This window comes from Benincasa hispida, chromosome 4 (genome assembly GCF_027475165.1).
Source record: "Benincasa hispida cultivar pf3 chromosome 4, pf3_genome.v1.1, whole genome shotgun sequence".
NCBI lineage: Eukaryota > Viridiplantae > Streptophyta > Magnoliopsida > Cucurbitales > Cucurbitaceae > Benincasa > Benincasa hispida.
Genome location: NC_143481.1, coordinates 68,439,314 through 68,454,837, shown reverse-complemented (window position 1 = coordinate 68,454,837; position 15,524 = coordinate 68,439,314). Strand labels below are relative to the sequence as shown.

The window sequence follows — 15,524 nt, the reverse complement described above, 5'->3', positions numbered from 1 at the left end:
AATTCACCAAAGACCACACTTTGGATTCTCACTCCGAGAATACCAAGAGCTTCAACTGGTGGTGTCATCCCCACTTCTTGCTTGTTCGTGCTTGTTCGTGTAGACGATCGTACTGCCGTAACCGACTGATTTGCTGGGCAATAGAGTTCGTAGAGGTTCTTCCGCTGCGTTGAGTTCGAGATGATAAATAAAATATAAGGGAATGGGTTCTTCAACTGGTATGAGAACTCATTCCCTTGTATTTTATTTATCAAAGCATGTCGTTAATTAGTGTTGAATTGTATAACTATTTGTTAGAATGTATGTGTTGTCTTTCGGTCACAATGAAATCGAAAAGATTCAAACACGCTCATGGATGCTCTTTGTCAAGAGTTCCTTCATATTGGATATAATCAGTCAATAGTACGATGCTCCTTCACAAATTGCTTGTAAGTACAGCTGGTCAAAATTACCATTTTGCCTCTATAGTTACATTTAATTCTTTAAGTACCACTGATCCCTCTAATGAACAATAAGTCATAGTCCAACTATGACCAAACCCCTCCCGGACCAAGAGAGAGTGTAGCGCCACATTGTTCAAACCCTGGAATCAGTACTTAAAGAATTTTCTTTTAACTCGCTTAGAAATTCATTCTTAACCAACCTCTCAATTCTATTGTGATTTATGTGTCCTAATCTTAGGTGCCAAAGATGGGCATTTTCTTTATGAGAAATTTTAAGTCTTTTATTCTGAGTTACCGTAGTTTTAAACAGTTTAGTAGTTAGGAGGGCTTTAGTTGCGAACGATCTTAACACATATAAGTAGATAAATTGCTCCCTTAAGGGCTGATTCTGTGGCTTGAACAATGTGGCACCACACTCTCTCTTGGACAGAGAGGGGTTTAATCATAGTTGGACTATGACTTATTGTTCATTAGAGGGATCAGTGGTACTTAAAGAGTTAGATGTAACTATAGGGGCAAAATGGTAATTTTGTCCAACTGTACTTACAAGTAATTTGTGAAGAGTCATTGCACTATTGACTGGTTATATCCAATGGACACAGAAATATATTTGTAGTGCGAAGAGTGCAATTGTCGGTCTTTAGTGGAGTGACTAGCAGTTAATGGACATTGGATAATTTAATTAATTATCTGAATACCATTGGAGCTTCAAGTTACAGGTCCATAAGGTCCCCTCTGTAGCTCAACAGGGATCATTGAGAATTAATTTTGGATTATTTGAATTGTTCAAATTAATTAAGGGAATTAATTATATAATTAATATAATGTATTTGATACATTATAATATAAAGTTTATTTTGAAAGGAAATAAGTATTCGAATATGATTCAAATATTAATTATGTGAATTAGATTCATATAATTAAATTTAGTGTAAATGTGATTTATATTAAATACCACGATTGATTGAGAGGATTTAAACTATACATTATATTGTATTTGATACAATATAAAAACTATAAGTTATTTGTTATATTCGATATAACATATAGTTTGATATATGATAAGCTGATTATCATATATATATATATATTAAATTTTATATTTATTAAATTTTTTAATTTAATTAGGGAGAGAGTTGTAACTCCCTCCCCTAATTTCTCTCCTCACTCGTAATCGTGGAATGTTGGGAGTTTTCTTTTTTCTACATTTTTTGGCTTCTTCTTCATAGAATTGAAGAACTATGATTTTTCCTGAAGAAGTCTCCCCAAAATTTCGATATTAAATTATCTTTTATGAATTATTATAGATCGATTTTAAAACATGAAAACTCATAAAGGATAATTTAATGTATTAAATTAGTTGATTTATGAAGTTATGAATATATATATATTTGGTTAGATTTGTACATGTAGTGCCTTTGTATAAAATTAGTGGCTCCGCCACTGTTTCTACCCTAAATGCAAATTTATAACATTTATGAAAACCGAAAATAATATTGCATGCATATTTTTTAACACATCAACAAAAGTCCAAAATGTACTTTTTGTAATTTAGCCAAGTAATCATTAAATAATAAATAAATAAATAAAACACATAAGTTTGGCCATCAAATTCGTTTCAATAATCCATAAAATGGGAGCTGTAGTGAAATGAAGCGTATTCTTGTAAGTTAATGTTGGTACTATTTGAACGGAGAGTCGTATTAAAGAAGAATGATGATGAACGCAAAGCGGAAGAAATTGCGAGCGGCAACGACCTTCTTGTTTGTGTTTGTGTCTTCCTTTGCCATTTCCATATCTGCCGCCATGGCTGATTCTGATGAAATTTCTTCAACTTCAACCCATTCCATAGCTTCATCGACGGCGTCTTCACGCCCCGCGGTTCACATTGTGTACACCGAAACGCCTCGGGATGAGGACCCCAAGGACTTCCATATCCGAACCCTAGCTTCTGCTCTCGGCAGGTTTCTCTCTTATTTCTCTCTGCTCTTCCCATTATTTCCTGTTCATGTTTTCGAAATGCAAATGAACATGATCGGACCTATGTTTCTTGTTTGCATTTGTAGTGAAGAGGCTGCGAAGGATGCGCTTATTTACAGTTACAAGACCGCTGCTAGTGGATTCTCTGCAAAGCTCACACCCGACCAGGTTTCTCGAGTTTCCCGTGAGTTTAGCTTCTGTAGTCGTGTTCTTGAGTACATAACTAAACTATAATCATATGAGATTGCTGCTACTGATTGTCTACTCTGTTCGTCGTTTTCAGTGGATAGATTGAGTTGTATACGAAATCGGTTGTTTTGATTGGGTTGATTAAGTTCGAACGATGATGATGTCTAGGGATTCATCATCTTCTTAACTCTGATCAAACGATGACTTAAGCTTTGGAGTAGCTTGCATCTTCTGCATTCATCGTCGTATCATTGTTTGTAGGTTTCATAGCAAAGGGCATCCCAAGTACATCCCTTATTTTGGATGTAGGCTTCCAAACCCCACGCCCACGTTCAACGCTTTGAGTTACGCGCCTCATTTCCATACGTTTGGGTTTTCTTCCTCTCACCCTCTCTCCTCCTCTCTCTTATTTCCTGCGTTTCATCTTCTTCGCCACTGTGCGTACAGGAATTTCCTCTATCGATGGTTCTCTGTGTTTACTATTTGATGAAACCCTCCTCCTTCCTCTTGCCGCTTCTATGAACCCCTTTGCCCGCCTGCTTCAGTGAAACCCTCTCGTTTCCCTCTCTCTATCGGCATGGATGAAACCCCCTCATCAATTTCTCCTCTCTCCATTTGCTTTCAGTAAACTCTCTCTCTCTCTTTCTCGTGCACGCGCTCCCATGAATGCCTCTGCTATGCAGATTCTTGGCTCGAGAGGAAGTTTCTGGGGTGGGGGAGAAAGAAGAGAGACAGAGAGAGTTGGAATGGGAAGAATGGAAGAATGGCTAGGGAGAAGAGAAGAGAAGAAATAGTCGGGTGCTTGGTTTTGACGATATGATATGGTTCGTCTTCCTGCCTCATTTTTGTGATTCGGGCATACTTCCTTCTAACATTTTTGTCAGGTTGGTCGATCCTTCTCCCAAATTTTAATTGTTATTTCCTCTGATTTTCCATCCGTTGATCTCATGGTGGACTTTGCTGATGTAATTTTCTAGTTTTCTTTATTTTTTTTCTTTTTTCTTTTTAATATCCATGAGTGTGTGAGTAACCCGCCACCTTAACTAATCTCACCAAACAATCTGTCTGATTTTATAACATTTGGATGTCAAGAAAATCCAAATATTAAAGTGACTACCATAAATTGAACTCGTGTCCTCTTTGGTTTAATTAATTGAACAACCTTGGTTTTGGTTTCATTCCTTCATTGATTGGAATGTTGTTCATTGCAGTCGGTATTTTGTTTCAGTTTCTTTTCTGTTCTAGAAAAAAATCTTAGTTTGTTCTACTGTTTTGCTTCAGACTTGTTCGTGTTTTCAAATCTTCCTCAAATCAAATTGATTGTGAATCTCGTTTGTTAACTGTAATTATATTATTAACTACACCCATCTCCCTCACTAACCTGTTTTTTTCTTTATAATTGCTATTCTGGTTAACCCCTACACAACTCTCCTCACCCCTCTCATGAACCATTACCGCTCTCTGCGTCTCCCACCTTTGCTTCATCCTAGACCCACCACCATTGCATGTCATAGGCGGGGACAAGAAATCGAATGCTGTAGTAACATCCTTTAGAGGAAGAGAAAACGAGTCGATATTACTGAAATCTTCGAGATTTTTCTACATTTTTCAAGAATGCTAAACATTATGCTTTTAAGGTTGGTTTTACCTTGGGTGAGGGGTGAAGAAGAGGAGGAAACAACGGCCACCTATAAACAGCTGGTGGTTGACAAACTTCATGAGATGCAGGGTCACATCAATGATCGTCTTACAGGCATGACAAGAAAATCCTTTGGAGGAAGGAAGAGGAAACAGGTCGATTTAATCAACGCCGTCGAGTAGTTTCGACGCAAAATGAGAGTGCATAACTTAGAGCTTCAAAGGATTGTGTCCTTGATTACAAGTGAGGAAGAGGAGAAAGAGAAGGCACTCGTAGGAAACAGTTGATTGACGAACTTTATGGGGTACCTGGTTTGAGCTCCGAGGATGGTATTAAGCTTTTCTTAATGTTGTTTGACGATTTCCAAAAGACCGATTGCCTTCTTAGTTTACCAAAGAACAAAAGATACGAGTATTGCATGGATCTCTTAGGGGGAGGGGCAGCTAACCATGCATTGAGATTCCTATCACTTCATGCTCTTTTGTGTATGACTTTTGTGATGAAGTTATGTATTATGAATTTCATTTTGACTTGTATGGATATCATTTGTGCCTAAATTATTAAAATCAACGGTTAAATGTCTTCCTTCTTCTATGTGTCAGATAATTGTTTGTATTGATGTAAAATGTTATCACTAAACAACTAAAATAAATTTAAAATCAAACCAGATCCAATATCTTTAAGAATTAAGGTCTCCTTTGGTAACAATTTGGTTTTTTGTTTTTGTTTTTTAAAATTAAATTTATTTCATCCACATTTCTTATAATAGTTTACATCTTTTTTAAATACAATAGTTGAATTCTTAGCCAAATTCTAAAAACAAAAACAACTTTTTGAAAGTTATTTTTTTTAGTTCTCAAAATTTGGTTTGGTTTTTTAAAACCATTTGTGGAAAGTAGATAACAAATGAAAAAAAGTGGAGATGGAAGTAGTGTTTATAGGCTTAATTTTCAAAAACAAAATGGTTAAATGGGTCTAACTTAATTGGAATTTAGTTTTTACATTAGTACATGATTGTTTATATTAAACTCGAATAATGTTAAAATCCAACAATTAAATTCATACCTTTAGAACTACTTAGAATCAAAATTTGAGGGTGGATTAATCCTTTTCCTCCAAACACTGACATTCTAGAGTTAGGCTTCCTAATCTTAAACATTAGAATATTCTTCAACATTAGAACATTCCTTGGGCTTTGTCAAGTTTCCGTAGGCTTTGTCAAACCTTTGAATTTGAAGTTCTTTATGCTAGTGTTAAGTTAGACTCATTTTGACATGTCTTTCGTATGATTTCATCCATATTTAAAAATTTAATTCATATGATGTTTCTTAAATTTTCATTTTGGTTTTTAAAAATGGTTTGTTTTATACTTTACATGTATTTCTTTTTAAGTACCCTTTACTTCAAAATTCATTTAGTTAATTTTTGGCCATCTACATGGACAAGTCTTTAAATAACCTCACTAGTATCTAATTGGTTAGGTGTTGAGTTTTAAATTACATAGTACATGTTCTTAAAAAAAAATTACATAGTTCATACTAAAAATAAATAAATAATACTTCATATATATATTTTTTATTTCATTAATTTTCACAATAATCATTGAAAGAGAATGTCTACAGTAACTAAATCAATAGATAAATCCACTTACTCCTGATTTTTGAACTTATGTCTACACGGTCATAATCATCTTTGCTATTCGAAATAGTTTAAGTTAGATAATACCTCATTTTTTTTATTTCATTAATTTTCTCATTATTCAATGATAGAGAATTTGACAATTAGTTGGTTTATTTATCCTTTAAATCCTGTGAATGCGTACACATATAGCTAGTAAGTTATTATAGGTAAAAATGACTAACAATAGAGCGTAGAGATTACCACCAAGTTATCGTCTTCCATTTATTATTATTATGCCAATGAGCATTAAATTTTTCTTTAATTTTCGGTATGTATGTTTATGTACTTTAGAAGTAAAATTCAACCAGCTTCTTGTCAACAAATACAAGATATTTATATAATTCATGAATCTGGTTTATTTATTCGGCATATGCTTCAATAATTGCCTTCAAGATGGTGAAAGGTCCTGTGTCTATCATTTTCTTTTGGCAATAATTGCCTTAAATGTTGTTTTAGATAGATGTTTACTCATTAGCTGAACCACCAAACAAATTTATCACTTTGCTATGCAGAACAACCAGGCGTTCTTCAGGTTGTTCCAGACAGCCAGGTCGGGTTGCACCGTTAAAGGATTTTGCAGCCTCTCTCTTGAAATTGGATGAAGATGGCATAATAATGAGTGAGTCTCACCTTCTGTAAATTCATTATAGTTCTTAAACATCAGTACTTATATTTATTGTTTATCATAAAGCTGAATGTATTTATTGTATTTATAGTTCTTAAACATCGACACTCATGCGGTAAAACCTATAGACTTTCACAATTCGAATTTCTATACTGTCACGTCAATACTGTGTCATGAGATGCGAATCCTGCATCAAAACTTATCATTGCTAGGCATTTAGCCACTGGTACATGTCTTTTCTTTAATGAAAAAATAATACTATGCTCTAGAATGAGATCATAGTGTAAAAGAATTAGCTTTAGAGATGATTCAGTAAATAAACACAGAACACTATGATGGATCCTTTTGAGTAGGGGAAAATCTTTGATACTTTGTACTTGTGAAGCTCACATAACTGCCATAACTTGACTTAGATTCTCCATTCTTTCGTTCCAATACTCTGTAGTTCTTCAGATAACTTATGGTCATAGAACTACAATTGGTAAAAATTCCTGTATGTAGAATCTTCATTCGTAGGTTCGCTTTCGCTTTAGAATAGTGGGAAGAACGGTCAAAGAACCGATGAAGAAAAGTACAGTCAAGGTTTTGTAATCGTATAAATCCTTGATGGATTTGAGATCCCCAAGAGCAAGACCAGCCTGATTAAAGGAAGAGAGATTATAAACGCTTGAAAAGCATGTTAGAACAAATCTTCATTTGCGATAAAAGGGAGATCCCGTGAAAAGAAACAGAAATCGTTTTCTTAATTAATATCCAGAAAGCCAATAAAAATGTAGATGGTAGACAGAATTAATTTTGGTAACTAATTATCCAGAAAACCACTAAAACATAAATATGAAGTTTGATATACAGAGAGCGTTTTCATAATTAAATAAATATGAAAATGACAGACGGGTCGGGTTATAGCATAAATAATCCATAAAATGAGGCAAAACCTGCAAGTGGAAAGTGGTATTTTAAATGTACAAATGGGTCTTTGGCTATTAAGTGGATTGTAGCCAAATTGAGGTCATTTTCATTACGATTTCATTGACTTACGCATTAAAACACGGAGTGTAAATACCTGCCATGGATGGTTATAATATACAAAACTGCAACAAGTTTATGCAACAGCTGGGATTTAGAGCCGGTAAAAATGCAAAAACAAAAACAAAAAAAAAAACAAAAAAAAAAACAAAAAATTAAGTTCCGTTTGGTAATCATTTAAGTTTTTGTTTTTTATTTTTAAAAATTAAGCTGGTAAACATTCATTCTTACCCTGCGTTTCTTGTTTTGTTATCTATTTTTCAAAAATCAAGCCAAATTTTAAAAATTAAAAAAATTAGGCTCCGTTTGGTAATCACTTCATTTTTTGTTTTTTGAATTTAAAGATTAAGTCTATTTCCTCTCCATCTCTTACAATGATTTGCATCTCTCTTAAATACAATGGTTGAATTCTTAGTCAAATTCTAAAAATAAAGATAAGTTTTTAAAAGTTACTTTTTTAGTTTTCAAAATTTGTCTTAGTTTTTTAAACCATTGGTAAAAACTAGATAACAAAAGAAGAAATTTAAAGATAGAAGTAAGGTTTATAGCCTTAATTTTTACCCAAAAAAAATCCAAAAATCAAATAATTATAAGACAAGGCTTTAGTTTTTAAGAACTTAAATAAAAAGGTCAAGAATTCAACTCTTATACTTAAAAAAAATTATGGGAATTAAGATAAGAAACGGGGAAGAATTATGTTAAATTTTAAAAAATAAAAAACAAAATTGTTACCCAAGATGATCCACACAAACTTAGAGAACATAGTGTAGGCAAGACTTGGGATGACTGAAAAAACTTACCGTGACCATGATATATGATGAAGGAACAAGACCAAGGAGCGTAGCCAAAAGGAAAACATGAAATGGTATATCGACAATGGGGGATGCCAAGTTTATGAAAATGTTAGGTAGTGTTGGTGTTATCCTGAGAAAAATCAAGTAATTAAGGAGCTTCTCTCTTTGCCTTGCAATCTGAAAGCAGAAGATAGAGTAGTCAATTGAGATGAAGGTGGTAGAAAACAAACAAGGGAAAGTAGAGAAGGATGGCATAGGGCTTTTACCTGAGACTGGAAAAGTTTCAATTTTTCAGGCCACATCCAAGAAACTAAAGGTCTACCGATTAATTTGGAGAGAAAAAAACAAGCAGTAGCTCCTGCCGTAGCATTGAAAACGACTAATATAAGGCCTCTAACAACTCCAAAAAGAGCTCCACCCAACAATGACAAGAAAACTGTTCCAGGTATCATAAAAGTTTGCATAAATATGTAGGTGGAACAATAACCCAGGATGAACTGTGCAGGATGATCCTTGGCGTAGCTTCCAAGATTATCTCTGCTTCACAAAATTTCAAAGAACACAGATGCATCTTCGATACCATATTTGCTATTGCAATGAAAAGCTATCAAATGCAAGTGGAACCCACCAAAACGAAAGGTCAACACGACACATTCAAAAGCAACAACAACATTGTTATGAATAAAATGAGTTGAAACGAGTTGAATTTTTTGAAAATGACTAATCTAATTATAGACTGTAATTCTATGACTTAGTTTGGTAACAGAGGATTTAGACAGTCACCTAATCTTGTGTAAGTTATATGGTATCCTATCTTAAAAGTTATGGTGTCCCCATCCAATTTTACATTAGTCATTTCTGAAAGCTTTCTTTCCTCTTCTTCATTAATTCCTACCTCTCCATAGACAAATTCAAAGGTGTCAAATTCTCGAAATATACCTACTCTATATTTTATTTTCTAATTTAAGGTACCTCCTAGAAATCTTGGTGATTTGGATTTATAATCTCATTAGTCCATTTACTTTTCTAATTTTCCTCCCACCACTAAGTTGATCTCCCATTGTTAAATATTCTTAGCACTTGAGGGACTATTTGGGGTACGGAGTTGATTATTATAGTCCTTATTACAGTAATACATAGTTAGTGTTGAGGGTTACAAATGAGGAATGTGAATGATTATAAAATAGTAAACACAATATACAATGAACGTTTTCAAATAATTTTACTGTAGCTAAGTGTGAGTTATGATAATTGAAAACTTCAACTATTATAATGGTAGCCCACTCTACCTAAGGTAAGTCGGGATCCAAATGCCCCCTAAAAAGTGGAACAAAACATTCTATAATTTTCTCTCCTCGATGAATATCTTTCCTTACATAAGGCTTTGGAAGCAGCCATTTATTGCCCCACTCTATACCAACTCAGCTATCATTTACTTAATTTGCTCTTCTCTAATGAAACAATAAGCCACAAAACTTCTCAACAGTTCAATCAATAAATTTATTAATTAATACATCGCATATTGATGCAACTCACGAGAGATGTTAGCATGAAATGAATGAACAGGAAGCAACTTCTGCTATACACAAACAACCTTTTTAAGTTAGTTAAATTAAATTTGATTAAAATAATTCGAGATCAATCCAAAAAACTGGAAGTAAAATAAATTAATTAATCACCTACTTGAGCATTCGAAGATCGGCGAGGGAACGTGGCAGCTTAATGTTTTTGAAATCGGCGGCCGGCATTGTACGGTAAATGCAGAAGAGAGCGGCGGAGTAGACCAAAAAACTGCCTAGAGCCACCATCAATCCCCACCGGGAGAAAGGATATCTCTCAGATTTCAGCTTCTTGGCCGCCGGATTGTTCATCTCCGCCTTCTCTTCGTCTTTGAGTGCCAGATTCCTGGGAGCCGCCATTAGCGGTGGATTTGCAGAAGCTTCAAAGGTAGCGTAGAGAGGTGGCTTCCGACCGGCTAACGGCTGAGCCGCGCCTCGAGAGAAGGGCAGTGTTACCGGAAGCTAGGGCGAGAAAACCATGGCTTAACCACATGATCGATACGGATCCGCTTTCTTCCACTTTTTTTTCCCTTTTTATTTTTATTTTTATTTTTTATTTTTTGACAATTCTCAATCTCAATGAAACCCTTTGACCTCTGTATTTAGAAAAATCCTTTTTTATTTTTTCTCCTCTCTCTCTCTCTTTTTTATTTAACGGAAAAAAATATAAAAAAAAGTGGTGATTGAAATGCATTTTCTGGGTTAGGATCAGCCAGTCAGCGTTAAAAGGCCAGACGGTAATCGTGGACCACTAGCCAATAGGAATTTGACACGTTTGTTTTTAGTTAGTGGCAAAGTTATTAATAAATTATGACAATTACTCCCCTTTCTTCCGGTTTAATTGAAGGGGTTTTTTTAAAAAAAAAAAAAAAAAACACGGATCCTAGACCAAAATGAAATTTGACCTAACTTTTGAGAATGTAATTTTTCTTTTTTTTACTTTTTTTACTTTTTACTTATGGGTTAAAATTACCAAAATGGCAAACGAAACATGCGTGTTTTATCTTCTCTTTCTCTCTCTCGTCACTTCTAGTTTCTTGGTATTTGGTTCTTAACTAGTTTCTCCCCTCTTTTCTTATTTTTCTCTCTTATTAATTACCATTTTCTCTTTTCTTCCTTTTATTTCAGTTTGCTGCCTTCGATCTTGGAAAAACCAACATCGATTCTCTCTTCTTTTTGTGAAAAACCAACAAAAGTTGCAAATAAATTTAAAAATAAATAAATAAATAAAATTGCACATCGAAGAAGGAAAGAGCGTACACTTGTGGTTAAAGTGGTAATTTCATATGGTACTGACATAAGTAGAATATCAAAATTCCTTCCTTTTCAAAATCAGTGCTAATTTTCATTAGGTCCTCTATGCAATTTTCTGTTTAATTAATTGATAAAAATGTCAATATAGCAAAAAATAAATTATTAGATCCAAATCTTTTATTGGCTGTCTTTGATTTTTTAAGTAAGGAATTTAATGTGTGTTAATTGGATTGAATTATATTTGATACCTCTTTCAATGGCATCAAATACATAGAGATCCCAAAGCAATTCCTCTTTTTTACTTGGAATACAATTTTATTCAAATTCGGAAGTTTTAATCGATAATCTAAAGTCAAATCATCATGTTTTGTCCTTTAATCCCAACACCTAATTTCAATATTTTTAATAAATCATTCTAAATAGATATCTTAAAAATTTTATATTGGATTTGTATAAAATTAATTATATGTTATTCCGTTTTTAATTAGATGGAGTGATTTTGAATCTATAACAAGAAATATTGATGCCAGATAAACTATATTAAGGTTCATTTTGCAATGTAACTTAAAACATAAACCAGCGTTGACAAACCCAAGATAGAGAGATGAAAATGAAAATATAAAGCAAACTTATTTTAGAAGAAAAAAAAAAGACTGCAAAACTTAATCACGTTGTAGACCACAAAAAAAGATCCTTTTCTTATTTAATGAAAACTTTATCTCTCCACTTCTCATGGTTTCCCTTTTGTTACAGATAATATTAGATTTAAATATTATTTTATTCTTAATATTTTTCTCTTTTATTTATTTTAGTTCCTCTATTCTAAAAATATTTATTTTTGTTTTTATACTTTCAATTTTTGATCCCTCTAATTTTGATCATTGTACCTTCATCTTTAATTTATTTTGATAATTGAACTTTCAAAAAGTAATCATTCTAATCCCTTCAAAATGAAGTAATACTAAAAACGAAGAGGCCAAAAGAGTCACTTTTTGAAAGTATGAAGATTAAAATGAATATTTAAAAAGTACATGATCAAAATAAACCAAAATTAAAACTATATGAATTAAAACTGATATTTTAAAAGTATAAAAACCAAAATAAACTAAATATATATATATATATATATATATATATATAGGATCACACTAATATTTAAACCACAATAATATCACAAACCCAAATAATAATAGTGATAATAATTCATATATATATATATATATAACTAACATTTCTTTAGAAACTCGAAGTGGGTTTTTGTGTGAGGAAAAAGCTAAATCCCAATTCCCAATTTTTTCCAAATTTTCTCAAAAAAGAGAATGTGAAGAATCAGAGAGAAAAAAACTCAGACAATGTTTCAATCTTCTCGCCGGACTCATTCCTTCTCTTCTTCTTCTTCAAATTCCCTCTCCTCTTCCTCCTCCTCCTCTCGCGGCTCTTACTATTTCCCCGATGAATCTCCGTTCTCCACCGCCGCCACTCCGATCCGATCATTTTCCGGCAGCATTCCCTTCTCTTGGGAGCACTTGCCAGGAATCCCCAAGAAACAGTCTCCGGCCAGGCTCCGGCGAGGTTCCGCCTCTCCTCTCTCCTCTCTCCTCCCCTTACCTCCCAATTCCATCACTCCGCCATCTTCAAAACGCTTCGGATTTCAAGATTGGAGGAAATCCAACCGCCAAAATTCGCAGCGAGATCCTTTCTTCGACGCCTTCCTCGAGTGCTCTAAGGAACCTTCTACCGCCGCCGCTGTCGACGCCGAGCTCTGGAGCGGCGGCGGTGGCAGCAATGGTAAGGCGATTACAAGAAGCCTGAGCGATCGATTCGGATTCTTGAATCTGTATTCTTCTTGTAAACGGACTTGCGGCGTTTCGGAATCGATCGTGTATCTCCCGAGAACGCCGAGGAGTTCGTTCGATCTGCTTAACCAGCGTAGCGGCGGCTGAATCGCCGCCGTTAAAAAAAGAGATAAGTGGGAGATTTGATTAAATGTTTGTTTTAGTTTTAATTAATCTCTTTGTTTGTGGTGACTAATGATTTATGATTATGATAATATGGAATTTGGCTAAGCTTAATCCTAATTGGGTTTGTTAATTGTGTTTATGTGGGATTACTGCGCTGGAATTGTCTGTGAATTACGTCAAAATTTGAATTGAAAATTGAAATTAAGTCTCCTAATCTCTGTGTTCTAAATTATATATTTTATATCTTAAATTATTGTGTTGCTCTGTATTGTATTATTTACATGTGACACCTCCCGACACTGTGTTTGTAATTTACGATATCATCAATTTCAAATTTTCCCTTTGGACCATTATTTTCTACCCTTTTTTTTTTAATTCTAATAATCCTTTTGGACCAATCTCTCTTCTAAAACTCACATCATCTTCTTTATTTTTTATTATTTTTTTTACATATACTCTTAAACTTTGAAACTTTAATGAATTAATATCTTCCATTAATAATTGTATCAATCTAAACTCTAAAGACTTTAGTAAAAATATTAATTTCATCCTCATCGAGATTTTGTTCCACTAATATCATATGAAAATTATTGTTCGAGTTAATTAAATTCCCAATTTTTTATGAACTGACAGTTAATTTAGATATTTCATTACCATTATCTTTGAAAATCAGTTTGTGTAAACTTCTTCAAACGTTGGTTTTACAATATGGACAATTAAAATAAGTGGAAGAAAATTCTTATTAAGAGTCTAGATTAATTCATTTTTTAAGGTTTAGGGATTTAATTAATATAATTATAAGTTTTACTAGATGCTTTTCCAAATGCAATGTGATAGAGGATATAAATTAATACATTTACAAAAATTCAAGATTTAAATTGATATAATTATTAGTTTAAGACATTTAAAATTTAGACGTGTAAATTGATTTTTTTTTTTTTTTTTTTTTAACTCTCTCAAAGCTTATATATCAAATAAAAATAAATAATTTTGGTATTGATGTGTTGAGTTTTGTATGGTTTCTTTCTCTCTCTCATATGGGATTCAATAAGTTGGTTTTCTTAGGGAGAGGAGGTAACTTGAGGTTGAGGGTTGTTGAGCTACCACTCCATTTATTAAATATTTTGTCTCTTTTTTATTACATTTATTGGTTTTAATTCCATAGGTTAAATTACAAGTTTAATCCGTAAATTTTTAAATTTGTATTTATTTGATATCAACTTTAAAAAGAGTTGAATATGTCTTTGGATGTTTGTGTGTCCATTTGAATTCTTGAACTTAGAAAAATGTTTTAATAGATTCTTAGATTTCGGTTTTGTATTTGATGGGTCCTTGAAATTTCAATTTTGTTTCTAATTTAGGTCAAGGACCTATTCTAACATCTTTTAAAATTCACAAACCTATAAGACCTAAAGTTTTAAAGTTGAAAGTTTAGGACCTTATTTAACATCAATTTTGATTTTATATCAAATATATCACTTAATTTCTAAATTGAATATGGCAAAGATTTATTATACACTATAAAAATTTTAGGAATTTGTTAGACATTTTTAATGGTGGGATCATATAGACACAAATATATGAAAATTATCATAAAACTATTAGATATTTTGATCGTTCATAAACCAAATAGACACAAACATAAAATTAAAATGTAAATTTGGTCCGATAATTTAAATAAAATTAAATTTTAGTCTTTATAATTAGAATTTAGTCTTTATAATTTGAAAAATTCTATAAACTATTTATGAACTTTTACCAATCATATAGACCAAATTCTAACTTCTATATTAAAAAAACAATTATAGAGACTGTATTTTAATTTTTTTCCAAACCCATAAATTTGTAGTTTAACCAAAGAGAGATACAGAAAGAAAATTTACCGATCTCAATTCTTCGTTTTTTTTTTTTTTTTTTTTTTTTTACTACTTCTAGAATGTTCTTTCTTTTTCTTTTTTTTTTTTCATGTAAAACTTTGAGAAATATAATTTAGATATTTGTAACCTATGATTGGATTGTGTGTGTGTGTGACGTATGGTGGATTGGTAATATATTGGTTTTTGTATTGTTTGGATTGTGATTGTTTTTTATTAAAAAAATTATGAGGTGTTATTGAGCCATCAATATTTGGGTAGATAATAACTATCTTTTATCTAATTTGTGCTTGAATTGACTTTGTATGTTTTGGTTTATTGATAGAAACATGCATTGTATAATGTATTTGTACATTCCTATTATAGAAAACTATGGGCTTTGAAAAAGACAAGCCTTATCTTTCATTCTCAAAACTCAAATGTTAAAATGTCTTATTGGCAGTATTTGATTATATATTCTCAAAATAAAATAAAAATTCTTGGGTGTCAAAATTTTAAAA

At 32.5% G+C, this 15,524-nt stretch overlaps 3 protein-coding genes across 5 annotated transcripts; 2 read left to right on the top strand and 1 right to left on the bottom strand.

Annotated features, from left to right (window-relative positions):
• The first annotated feature begins 2,052 nt into the window (after positions 1 to 2,052).
• LOC120075663 (subtilisin-like protease SBT3.4) lies at positions 2,053 to 6,720 on the top strand. Of its 3 annotated transcripts, none has more exons than XM_039029257.2 (3): positions 2,053 to 2,407; positions 2,510 to 2,607; positions 6,444 to 6,720. In XM_039029257.2, exons 1-3 carry the CDS (start codon positions 2,157 to 2,159, stop codon positions 6,497 to 6,499), a joined length of 405 nt encoding a protein of 134 aa, XP_038885185.1. In that variant the 5' UTR covers positions 2,053 to 2,156; the 3' UTR covers positions 6,500 to 6,720. The 3 variants fall into 3 exon arrangements, with proteins under 3 accessions (XP_038885185.1, XP_038885184.1, XP_090169113.1); XM_039029256.2 differs by having other exon boundaries at positions 2,081 to 2,407; positions 2,510 to 2,591; XM_090312987.1 differs by lacking the exon at positions 6,444 to 6,720 and adding an exon at positions 4,250 to 4,834 and having other exon boundaries at positions 2,084 to 2,407.
• Positions 6,405 to 10,776, bottom strand: LOC120075662 (putative membrane protein At4g09580). The gene is made up of 4 exons (XM_039029255.2): positions 10,060 to 10,776; positions 8,643 to 8,913; positions 8,383 to 8,553; positions 6,405 to 7,194 (listed from the first exon to the last, which is right to left on the bottom strand). Exons 1-4 carry the CDS (start codon positions 10,293 to 10,295, stop codon positions 7,063 to 7,065), a joined length of 810 nt encoding a protein of 269 aa, XP_038885183.1. The 5' UTR covers positions 10,296 to 10,776; the 3' UTR covers positions 6,405 to 7,062.
• A 1,580-nt stretch (positions 10,777 to 12,356) lies between these two features.
• LOC120075791 (uncharacterized) lies at positions 12,357 to 13,364 on the top strand. The gene has a single exon (XM_039029464.2). The coding sequence runs from the start codon at positions 12,542 to 12,544 to the stop codon at positions 13,130 to 13,132; it is 591 nt and encodes a 196-aa protein (XP_038885392.1). The 5' UTR covers positions 12,357 to 12,541; the 3' UTR covers positions 13,133 to 13,364.
• Positions 13,365 to 15,524: the final 2,160 nt, after the last annotated feature.